Source organism: Propithecus coquereli, unplaced genomic scaffold (genome assembly GCF_000956105.1).
Source record: "Propithecus coquereli isolate 6110/MARCELLA unplaced genomic scaffold, Pcoq_1.0 Scaffold111, whole genome shotgun sequence".
Classification (NCBI taxonomy): domain Eukaryota; kingdom Metazoa; phylum Chordata; class Mammalia; order Primates; family Indriidae; genus Propithecus; species Propithecus coquereli.
In genome coordinates, this window is record NW_012135081.1 from 5,613,941 (window position 1) to 5,626,989 (window position 13,049).

Sequence of the window (13,049 nt, forward strand, 5' to 3'; positions counted from 1 at the left end):
AAAATGGGAAAGCCACTGGCCAGACTGAGCCATGGGGGAGGGTCCCATGGAAAAGTCCTCACGGCTGGCTCCCAAGAGAACAAGGACACTCTGGGTGGCACTCTGCGTGGCTCTGTTTCCTGCCACATGTCATACGAGGGAGACTGCCAGACCTGGCCTAGATCTGACTCACCCACAGTCGGATTATTTGAGCACCCACTATACAAAGGCACTTGCCGGGCACTGGGGGTGCAGCAGCTGCCCTCAGGGAAGAGTGAGGGAAGGACAGCATTAAACTACTCTGTTGCTCAGGCAGCCACAGAATACAGGCCTAGAGTCTGTCCTGGGATTCCGGCCCTCCCAGCCTGCCCCCAGTCCCACCTTCAGACTAGTGGCGGCCCTCCTCCAGCACACCATGCTCTGTCGTCCCTAGGCCCTCATAGAGACTGCCCTGCTGCCCCTATTTACACCATAAGGCTCAGCACTCCTGCCTCTAGGTAGCCTCTGCATCCTCTCTCACCCAGTGCCACCCTGTGGTGCAGAGGGCTCATCCTCTGATCCCCATTTCTCTTGGTGCTCATCATACTATAAGGACATTAATCACCTGGGTGCCTGTTTTCCTGTTCAGCCTGTGGACCCATTAAGGGTAGGGGTGTTTGTTTTGTTTTGTACCTGTGGCATGATTTCAACCATATGGGAAAGGGAAAACCATACAAGAAAAGAAAAATATTCTGCAAACAAAACAAATGTGTTGTTATGTCCTTCTACGGTGGACGAGCCAAGCTAGCTCCCAGGGGTCTGTAGGAAAAGGGCACTAATCCTAGTTATGAAGGTTCTGCCCTCATGACCTCACACGATCACATGGATGTCAGCAACCACTGTCCCCTGTGGGGGAGGCTCTGCTCCTTCTACATCAATTCCTGCTTTCAGCCAGAAAATCACAGGGAGACAGAGTTATGACAAAAGCTATTCTGAACAATTGGGTTTTCATACAGATTTGTCAGAGCAAGTGAATAATTCACATCAGGGAAGGAGTGGGCAGGGCCCCTGGCTCACCTTGAGGGGCAAGTAGGCAGCGATGTTGATGCTGGCACACAGGTGGAAGTGCTGTGTTTGTAGGTCACCAAGAGCGTGGTGGAGCCCTGGGCCTCAGCTGTCACCCTGACGCCGATACACTGCTTAGAGCCTAGTGGCAGCCTCTCTACACAAAGAGAACCACATGATCACCGTGAACTTGCTTTTGCTAGGGAAGGTACGACAGGCTGAGGGTCTCTCTTTGATCCTGGGGTTGATATGCAATCTGATGTTTTTAAATTAAAAATTTTTAATATCAGAATAATTCACATGGACATACAATTTACAATAATGTTTTCCCAGATATTGAACACATCCTGTATCCAGTATCCACATCAAGAAACAGACTATTGGCACCCCAGAATCTCCTGGAGATCCATGCGATGTCTAGTCTCTGGCCAAGGAAACCACTATCTTGACTTCTACCAGCACAGCTCAATGTTGCTTGATGCTGCAGTTTCTATAAAGGAAATCACTGAGCATAAACTCCTCTGTATTGACTTCCTCAGCTCAATATTTTTCGTGAGATTCCTCATTTGTTGCACGCTGCACATCCTTTACTCACATTTCTATACATTATGCCATTGTGTGAATAGATTTACCCATGCTACTCTGTGCACTTCGGCTCCTTTCAGTTTGGGGCTCTGATCTACAGGGCTGCTAAGAATATCTGTGCACCTTCCTTTTTGGGGACACACTTAGGCATTTCTGTTGGGTGTGTCCCTAAAAGTGAGACTCCTCGGCTATCGGCCTGCATGGAAGAGCAGTTACTGTCAAATATCTTTCTCAAAGTGGTTCTATGAATTGAAACTGCTACTAACAGTTGCCCTACATCCCTGCCTTTATTTTTCATCAATGTTTTAAAGTTTTAAAACCTTATTTATTTTGATTATGATAAAATACACATAACAGAAAACCTCCCAGCTTTGTACTTTTATATGTACAGCTCAGTGGCTCGCACATTGTTGTGCGAGCATCACCACCACTTATCTACGCAACTCATCTAGTAAACAGAAACCCTACCCAAGAAACAATAACTCCCTAATTCCCATCCCCCCCAGCCCCCGCCCCCTGCAACCACCCTTCTTCTTCCTTTCTCCATGAATTTGACTACTCTGGGTACCTCATATCAGTGGAATTTGACAGTATTTACCTTTTGTGACTGGCATATTCACTCAGCAAAATGTCCTCCAGGTTCATCCATGTGGTAGCATGTGGCAGAATATCTTTCCTTTTTCAGGCTGAATAACAGTCCACCCTATGTATCGACCATGTTTGGTTTATCTTTCATCACTGGTGAACACTTGGGTTGCTTCCACCTTTTGGCTATTGTAAATAACACTGCTATGAATGTAAGTGGACAAAAATATCTCTTTGAGATTGTGCTTTTGATACCTTTGGGTATATGCCCACAGGTGGGATTGCTGGATCACACAATAATTCTGTTTAATTTTCTGAGAAACCACCATGCTATTTTCAACAGCAGTGACACCATTGTACATTGTCTCCACCAGTGCATGAGAGTTCCAATTTCTCCACATCTTCACCAACACTTACTTTTTTTTCTTTTTTGAGAAAGAGTCTCTGTTGCCTGGGCTCGAATGCCCTGGCATCAGCCTAGCTCACGGCAACCTCAAACTCCTGGGCTCAAGTGATCCTCCTGCCTCAGCCTCCCGAGTAGCTGGAACTATAGGCACTCCCCACCATGTCTAGCTATTTTTTTGTTTGTTTCTATTTTTAATTGCCCAGATAATTTTTGTTCTATGTTCACTAGAGACTGGGTGTCATTCTTGCTCAGGCTGGTCTGGAACTCCTCACCTGAAGAGATCCTCCCATCCAGTCTCCCAGAGTGCTGGAATTACAGGCTTGAGTCACCGTGCCAGCCACAGACACTTAGTGTTTTCTGGTGTTGTTTGGGTAATAGCCATCCTAAGGAGTGGAAAGCCAGTTTCCATTGTGGTTTTGATTTGCATTACTCTGATGACTAGTGAGGATGTTTTCATGAGCATGTGGCCATTTATATATCACTTTTGGAGAAATATCTGTTTAAGTCCTTTGCCCATTGTTTAATTAGGTGATGTGTTTTGTGTTGTCAGCATGTAGGAGTTCTCTACAAATTCTAGATGTGAATCCCCTATCAGGTAAATGATTTGCAGGTATTTTCTCTCATTCCATAGGTTGGCTTTGGCTCTGTTACGTCCTTTGATACACAGAACTTTTAGATTTTGATGTAGTCCGGTTTAACCTCTTTTAATTTGTAGTCCATGCTTTTGGTGTTATATCAAAAAAATCAATGTCAAACCTATTGTATGAAGCTTTCCTCTTATGTTTTCTTCTATCATTTTATAGTTTTAGCCCTTAACATGCAGATCTTCAATTCACTGTGAGTTAATTTTTGTGTATGGTGTTATATCGGGGTCCAATTTCATTCTCTTGCATGTGGATGTTCAGTTGTCCCAGCACCATTTGCTGAAGAGACTATCCTATCCCCAGTGGATGGTCCTGGCACTCTTGTCAGAAAGAATTTAACCATCCATGATGTTTATTTCTGGGCTCAGTGTTCTACTTCATTGCTCTGTAGGTCTGTCCATGCCAGGGCCATCCTGTTTTGATTACTGGAGCTTATAATGAGTTTTGAAAACAGGAAGTGTAAAGACCTCCAAGTTTGTTCTTTTTCAGGATTGTTTTGTTTATTTGGGGTCCTCTGGGATTCCATATGCCTGATACTTTGCTAAATTTCCTTTAGTTCTGACAGTTCTTTTGTAGAATCTTAAGTGTTTTGCATATATGGGATCATGTCTTTTGCAAACCGACAACTTTATGTCTTCCTTTTCAATTTGACTGCCTTTTATTTCTTTCTCTTGCCGAATTGCTTTTTCAGTTATTGGCATCATCAGATTACATGTGTTTGCATCGTTTCTCCAAAAACAACAACTAATAATAGGATTTTTTGATACATTAGTCTGTTAAATCATGTACAAAACAAAAATAGTACTAGCTTTTATAATGGTCCATGTATTTACCTTTACCAGAGGTCTTTATTTCTTCACAACGCTTTGAGTTCCTGTCTGGCGTCCTTTCTTTTGAAGTGGAAGCACTGTCTTCATTGCAGGGCGGATCTGGTGGTCTCGGCTTTTGGTTATCTGGCAATGTTTTAATTTCTCCCTTATTTTTGAAGGACAGTTTGTTGGACATAGGGTTCGTAGTCGAAGGGCTTTTTTTTTTCTTCCAGGACTTTGAATATTTCAACACACCGACTTCAGGCTTGTAAGGTTGTTGTTTTTTTTTTTCAGCATATTACGGGGCTACAAATGTTTAGGTTACACATATTGCCTTTGTACTGCCCGAGTCAGAGCTTTAAGCGTGTCCATCCCCCAGAAGGTGTGCACCACACCCATTAGGTGTGAATATACCCATCCCTTCATCCACCCCACCTGCCCAACACCCGATGAATGTTATTAGTTTACGTGCACATAAATGTTGATCAGTTAATACCAATTTGACAGTGAGTACATGTGGTGCTTGTTTTTCCATTCTTGTGAGACTTCATTTAGTAGAATGGGCTCCAGCTCTATCCAAGATAATACAAGAGGTGCTAGATCACCATTGTTTTTTGTAGCTGAGTAGAACTCCATGGTATACATATGCCACATTTTATTAAGGTGCTCATCTATTGATGAGCACTTGGGTTGTTTCCACATCCTTGCTATAGTGAATTGTGCTGCCATAAACATTCAAGTGCAGATGTCTTTATTATAGAATGAATTTTGTTCCTTTGGGCAGATGCCTAATAGTGGTATTGCTGAATCAAATGGTAGTTCGACTTGTAGCTCTTTGAGGTATCTCCAAATTCTTTTCCCCAGCCTGGCAGGGCAGGCTACACCCTTGGAGGTAATTCTTCTTTAAATGTATGGTAGAATTCACCCATGAAGCCATGTCATCCTGGGCTTCTCTTTGTTGGAACCTGTTTTGATTATTGGTTCAATCTTCTTACTTGTTATTGGTTTGTTGAGGTTTTTCTATTTCTTCATAATCCAGTCTTGGTAGGTTGTATGATCTCAGAAATTTATCCATTCATTTTATTTATTTTGTTGGCATATAATTGTTCATAGTAGCCTTTTATGATCTATTTCTGTGGCCTCAGTTGTGATGTCTCCTCTTTCATTTTAATTTTATTTATTTGGATCCTCTCTGTTTTCTTCTTGGTTAGTCTAGCTAAATGTTTATAAATTTTGTTTATCTTTTTTGTTATTTATTATTTTAGTTTTGATTTTATTTATTTATGCTGTAGTCTTTATTATTTTCTTACTTCTGCTAGCTTTGGTCTTAGCTTGTTCATCTTTCCTTAGTTCCATAGGGTCTAAAGTTGTTTATTTGAGATCTTTCTTCTTTCTTCATGTAGGCATTTATCACCGTAAACTTCCCTGTTACAACTGCTTTTGCCGTATCTCATAAGTTTTGGTGTGTGTTTCCATTCATTTGTCTCAAAATACTTTTTGATTTTTCTTTTTCTTTCCTTATCCCTTTTTGCCATTTAGGTTATAACATGCTTATTAAGTGAGTTGAATATCATTTATGTGTATTTCATTCTCTGCAGCAGCTTCTGTGAACTAGAAATAACTTCATGCTGGACTTCCCCATAAAACCTTCTGCATATGATAGTGAGAATGAGGTATTTTTAATTTTTAATTTCTCCCATTTTCCATTTTATATACTGCTCAGAATTTTCTATTATGATTAAATATGTATTGTTTTTGTGAAAGTTGTATATATGATGTCTGGCTCAAGTGTAAGTTAAAGTCAGAAGTAAATTTTTATTAGTGAATGGCTCCTATATCCAGTGTACCTGCCCCTGCTGCATTGCCGCCTTTCTTTCCACCTACATCTATAATCATATGTGACGTTGCCTAGACCCAGTTTCTGAGGAAAAAATGAATTGATCCAGGTGCATAGATGGTGCTGCATGTAATATAAGCACCAAGTGGAAATGGACTACTGCCCAAACCAGTTCAACTCAGAAGTGTTTCTTGAAGGACACTGGGTAAGAAACATATTCTTAATGGACATAAATTCAAGTTGCATGCCTTGATGCTCTAGTGCCTGGTATATGGCCCAGTATACCTACACAGGCAGTGGGCTAATAGTTTAGCTGGATATCTGGGACCTTTGACACAATAAAATTGAGGGATAATTGACAATGTGATCAAAGCAAACATGGAATGGATAAATATCAACAATTGCCACTGACCAGCTGCATATATAAGGACTTTGTGAATGGTCAAAAAATGTGGGAATATTAGTTTCCCGTAAAAATGCTCAGTAAATCACATCAATCAGATGTGGAGAAAGTTCTCAGTAATCTAGGGAAAGCAATGACTTATTCTTTTCTGACTTCTTTTCCATGCAGCTCACTGCTCATTCATCGGGTTCTCATCAATGATAGGATCATGGTGGAAGCAATAGAACTCAACAACATGGATTTCTCAACAGAGGCTAACCTGGAGACTGCCAATGCTGAGTGTCCAGTTTTCTGAAAACAGTCATCAAAAATAAGTCTCTGATAAGCTTCCCAAATCTAGGGCTATCAGCCTGATTGCTCAGACACTGCTCTAGATATCATTTTACCTTTCCTGCTTACATTGCTTTTGTTAATACCACTGTATCAATAATCAACAAACATCTCAGTCACTATTATGCCATGTGGCACTAGTGCTTTGGCACGAGTCACTCATTTTACAAGAGAGGTAAGGCAAAGGCATGATACCCATGAAATTCAATAGAACTATCTATCATGCACCGAGTCAAACAGAATCAGATGAACTTATCGAATGGTGAACTCCCTTTTTGAAAACTTGCTTGGTCAAACTGATCGTTGTCATTTTATAAAGTTGGGTAACTGTCATCTATTTCTCTCATAATCAGACTATAGTTTCAATTACAGGGTTCAAAATGTGAATGGCAACCACTACTGTAAAACCTACCAACTATCCTTCAACGTTTTTTCTTGATGTCCCTATGACAATGAACTCTGCTGCATTATTATTCTTACTACCTAACAGACGGATAATTTTGCCAGGGAGCACAGCAATTGGTAAAATGAGCTCTAAGTTGAGGCTGCCTCCTAAACACATTCATTTTGCTGGGCCAACAGGTAAAATAAATGCTTTGTATTTTTTAGGTAACTGATTCTTATTAGCAAAAGATATTAAAAGAAAAGAGACAGGGAAAAGTATATATCAATAACCCAGGGAATTTTCCAGGAAGTCTTCTAGTCCTGCCATGACTAATTACAAATATTAATGAAATGCAACAATTCAACACAGGTGGGATCACAAAGTCTCAGAGCCTTCATCAATGAAGTTTCTGTCACCCTACCAGGTAAATAACTTCAATATATTGAAGCTGTTATTCAGACTAAAGGGAGAGTGGAATGGAAAAATGTAACTATTGACTTTGATCAGCTGCATATATGATGAGTTTATGAACCACCATTATTTTTTCTTCCTTTTCACCCATTCCCTTTTCCTGACTATTTTATACATTAATAGCAGTTAGCTTGATGACTTAACTTTTGTCAAATACAAATTATGAATTTTTGACTGATACAGAACAGTCCTTTAAGGCATTTTGAAATATGCATATAAGGACTTATGGGAAATTAATAACTTAATTCATGACAAGTGGATAAACAACTTTCAAGCAATTAAAATTCCAAAGTGAACCCAATGTTAGATTTACTCAGTCCTTATTTAACCTTTTCTTGATGAATTAGAGGAGAATTGTTGAGCTTTGCTCCATATGATGTTCATGTTATTCTATTTCTTATAATTAATTACTATTGAAAAATATAGCTAAAAAAATCATCAGAGAGAGTTTTGGTTGAATGGAATTTCAAAAAAATTAAATTAAAACTAGAACTAGGAATTTTTCTATAAATTATATTTTGCTATTTTCTTTCATATCTATTTTTATTTATTTATCAAAAATTATAGTATAATAATTAATTAAAAATTCTCCTTTTTCAGTGAAGACATTAAAATTGAAGTTCATTTTGGTCTGTCCCCAGTGATTCACACAAGGAAAGAAAGAAATTCTTGTGTGTACTTTAAAGTGAATTAGGTTTTTGTTTGTTTGCTTGTTTGTTTTTAAAATCTAGAGCCTCTGAGTTCCTCATGGACTTTGCTACTGGATCCTAGATGTCTTAGTAATTGACTTGTTTTCTTCTCTCCCAGAGGTACCATCTCCCAGAAGATGAGTGAAATTTCAATGCTGCAATTATTTGAAAAAGTTACAGTGTCATAGCAAAACCAAAGCCCTTACAGACAACTGCTGCTAATATTTTAGCAGTTGATTAGAGATTCCAAATGGCTCAGGGCCTCTACTTGCATATACATGGTAATCTGATCTTTTTCCTTAAAAACATAAAGCATCTAAGAGTGCAGGATAGAGAATACCCTGTGGATTGGCTCCTCAGTCTCGCTTTGCATAAGTATAGAATATAATTCCTGGAATTATTTCAGTTTTGCTAGAACAATGTTTGCAATATTCACCTTGTTTCTCTTCTAAAAAGGACTATAGAATTTTTTAAGAAATCAACTACTAAAGGAAAGGACAGTTTTCTAAATAGAGCAAAGAGGATGACATTTTTGTATGGCAAAAATGTAAAGCTGGGGTAATGCACGTGAATTTGGGGGAAGCATTCATTTTATCTTAAAGTAATGATTTTTCAGTCCGTGTAGTTGCGACACAGTCATTAAATAACTTTATATTCACTCTTTCTAGAATTAAACAGTAAACAAGGAAACATTGGAATTTTGCAGCTTCATTTTTAACAGAATTTGACAAGCTACCAAAGAGTACAAGGTAAAAGTAACATTTAAAACATGTAAGTTTTTGACAAATAATCAGGGTCAAACTGACTACTTGTTTGTTGGCTTCTCTGGGAAAAACTCCCTTTTCCAGGTATAAGTGTCTTCAGTCATAAATTTATTAATGTTTATGAGGTTATGACATTTATAACATTTCTGATATAAATTTATTAAGCATTTTCTCTAATTCTGCATGCTCATTATCAACTTTTATCTATATAATAAATATGTGTTGTTTGATTGTCATTTACCAGATGTAGAACATTACAGTGACAATATACAGTGAACAAGTTGAGTTTGATCTTAATGACATTATTGTCAAGTGAGGAATAATTAATATTTAATATTAATATTGAAAAGTAATGCTGCATTGAGTGTGATAAGAATAAATCTTGAAAATTAAAATAACCTGGATCCTTGCCTCTATGCAAGATTAAAAGCAGATTAATAAAATATTTTTCAAAAAGTGATATTTCATGACTACTTCAGGTAGAACTTTTTCACTTCTTATATCTCCCATCTTCTCAGACCCAAAATATGATCTAACTAAAATTATAGTCCTCTGTAATGTAATTATTTGCATACTTATTTTTTTATAGAGCTTATAAATATTTCATTTTCAACATTTAATACAGTCTTTCAAAATGAAAATACACCATGCAATTTTTCTCTGAATCGTCTTTATTCTCTGGCAAAATATTCCATTTCTCTCAGATTTCTTTATTTTCTCTATTAACAGTTTCTTTGATTCATTTCCTCACCTTAGAGTGGTTTATCCAAAAAAGACCACATACATGTTACCAACTTTCTGGCTAGTTAGCACTAATTATTTTGGTGTGAATTATGGGGTGAACCAAGCACTGAAATATATAATAAAATAATAATAGCTATCATTTACTGAATACTTACTCTGCCATAAATGATTCTGCATAACCATTATCATCCAACTTTTACCTATATATTGATTGTCATTTGCCAGACACAGAACAAAATGCCACCAATATATGGACAACAGGTTGAGTTTGATTTTAAGTAAGTTATGGTCAACTGAAGAATGCTTAATATTTCATATTAATGTCAGAATATAGTGATATCTTTGGAAGAGATGTTTTAACCTAGGGGGAAGAATTAGAGGATTTATTCTGAAGATAAGAAACCTTAATTAAATTACAAGCAAAAGTAAGTCAGTTAAAGGAACAGGAAGGGCTCCCTATCAAAACGTGACATAGTGTAGTAGTTAATTATTAGTAATGATTAAGAGCATGGATTCTGGAGCCAAGTTTTTTGGCTTAAAATCCTGATTATAATCCTAGTAGGTGTACTTGAGCAGCCATTTTTTCTCTGTACCTCAGTTTCTTTATCTATAAACATAGGAATTTAATAATACCTCCCTCATATTATTATTGTATGGACTAAATGAACTATTCTAAAAGCATTTAGAAAAGTATCTGACATATAAACAGTGCCACATAAAGATTTGTTATCATTATTGCCTAGACAGAATTAGGTATATAAACCTTGCGGAGAGAGAAAAAATGGATTGTACTGTTAATATAAGGAGTTAAACACCTATTCGAGCTGTCTAACAAATGAGTTAATCAAGGCTATGAATGTTGTATTCACAGCAAATAAGAATGAAATCAAAATTCCCCATACGTATATTTTGCGGTATTAATTTCTAAAGTGACTCTTATCTTGACTACCTTTAGATCTCTTCTTAAAGAGCTGAGTCTTGGGCCCATGAATTGCAGGGACATTTTCTTTATAAATGGGCTTTGATTGCCTATCTGGAAGAGAATTCCTAAAATGTGAGTATTAATAACTTTTGTTATATACCCACCTTTTATCTTAGTGAGTATATAACTTTCATCAGAATTCAGTTTCTGTGACTTCCAAAAGGTAATTGTACCTCCTAAGTGTTTTTAAACTTCTTTATATCTGTTCATACTCTAAGCCCCTAAATTTTACTAAACTTGACTACTTAATCTGGAAATATCTCCAGACTACCTAACATGTTTCCTGAATGTAAGTTACTCAATTATTTGTGCCCTCTTCCAGTCCTTGCTTCATGATGTTGACGTTATTCTGTAAATCGTGAGTGGGAAATGTATAGAGAAGTGATAATTGTAAATGTGAAAGATATTTGGGTAGAAAGGCATTGTATTAGATGCAGAGACAAAAGACCAAATTCCACCACTTAAGTAAAGGAATTAAGGAAAACAACTAATCTTTGTATAATATTTAACATTAGTTGGTTGGCTTTAATAGAAGTCACAATATATTTATGAAACTGAAATGAATTATGATTACAGAATAGCTTTGTAAATCCCAATTGTGTAAGAGATTATGTGTAATGTTAGGATCAAAGCCAAGAGTTCATTTGATTATTTTGCCTTGTGTCTCTCAGCAGGTCTCTGCCATGGGTGACAGGGGAGCAAGTAATCACTCAGAAATGACTGACTTCATTCTCATAGGCTTCAGGGTCCGCCCAGAGATCCACATTCTCCTCTTCCTGTTATTTCTGCTTGTATACACCACAGTCCTTCTAGGGAATGTTGGCATGATGGCCATTATTATGACTGATCCTCGGCTGAACACACCAATGTATTTTTTCCTAGGCAATCTCTCCTTCATTGATCTCTTCTATTCGTCTGTTATTGCACCCAAGGCTATGATCAACTTCTGGTCTGTGAGCAAGTCCATCTCCTTTGCAGGCTGTGTGGCTCAACTCTTTCTCTTTGCCCTGTTCATTGTCACTGAGGGATTTCTCCTGGCAGCCATGGCTTATGATCGCTTCATTGCCATCTGCAACCCTCTCCTTTACTCTGTTCAGATGTCGACACGTCTCTGCACTCAGTTGGTGGCTTGTTCCTATTTTTGTGGCTGCATTAGCTCAGTTCTTCAGACCAGCATGACATTTACTTTATCCTTTTGTGCTTCTCGGGCTGTTGATCACTTTTACTGTGATACTCGTCCACTTCAGAGACTATCTTGTTCAGATCTCTTTATCCACAGAATGATATCTTTTTCCTTATCCTCTGTCATTATCTTGCCCACCGTCATAGTCATAGTTGTTTCTTACATGTACATTGTGTCCACAGTTCTCAACATACGTTCCACAGAGGGACGTAAGAAAGCCTTTTCAACTTGCAGTTCTCACCTGGGAGTAGTGAGTGTACTGTATGGTGCTGTCTTTTTTATGTATCTTACTCCTGACAGATTTCCTGAACTGAGCAAAGTGGCCTCCTTGTGTTACTCTCTAGTCACTCCCATGTTGAATCCTTTGATTTACTCTCTGAGGAACAAAGATGTCAAAGAGGCCATAAAAAAACTTCTAGAGAAGAAAAATACTATTCTGTGAGTAGTATTTTTCTTTCTTCATTGTGTTGTGGCTGTTTATTTTATACCCCTTGTAGCCATTAATAAAATTCATTCTCCTGAATGTCATAAAAATACTGTCACTGTTTCCATATGATGCACACTTTGCATATGTTACCTTTTTTTTCCCCCTGAGATATTATTAATTGTGAAAGTCTTGGATGTTGGAAATGTCCTATTAGTGGAGAATTTTTATTGATGATCCCTTCCACTTGTCTCCAATAACACATTTCACAGAATTTATATGTATTGATTCTTATGGAATACTATTGAACAATTCTTTTGTATTTTATTTTATTATACTGCTTTAACAAAATTTTATCTAGCGTTTATCTTTGCGATTGCCCATTCCTCCTATAAATAATCATGGATAATTAACAAAGATGCCCAGATTTTTAAAAATAAAATATTTGTCTGTCACTTGAATGTTTATTGCAGCACAATTCACAATTTTAAAGCTATGGAATCAACCTAGGTGCCTATCAGTTCATGAGTGGATAAAGAAAATGTGGTGTGTGTGTGTGTGTGTGTGTGTGTGTGTGTGTGTGTGTATCATGTCGTACTGCTCAGCCATAAAAAGGGATGAAATAATGTCTTTCTAAGCAACTTGGATGGAACTGGAAACCATTATCCTAAGTGAAGTGTCTCAGGAATGGAAAAAGAAGTACCACATGTTCTCACTAAAAAGTGGAAGCTAAACAATGGGAACACGTGGGCACAACAGTTGTAAAGGACACTGGAAACCAAGAA

At 37.6% G+C, this 13,049-nt stretch overlaps 1 protein-coding gene across 1 annotated transcript; it reads left to right on the plus strand.

Moving 5' to 3' along the window:
- Positions 1-11,198: 11,198 nt before the first annotated feature.
- Positions 11,199-12,292, plus strand: LOC105816281 (olfactory receptor 9K2). Its single transcript, XM_012651654.1, has one exon. The coding sequence runs from the start codon at positions 11,275-11,277 to the stop codon at positions 12,280-12,282; it is 1,008 nt and encodes a 335-aa protein (XP_012507108.1). The 5' UTR covers positions 11,199-11,274; the 3' UTR covers positions 12,283-12,292.
- The last annotated feature ends 757 nt before the right edge of the window (positions 12,293-13,049 follow it).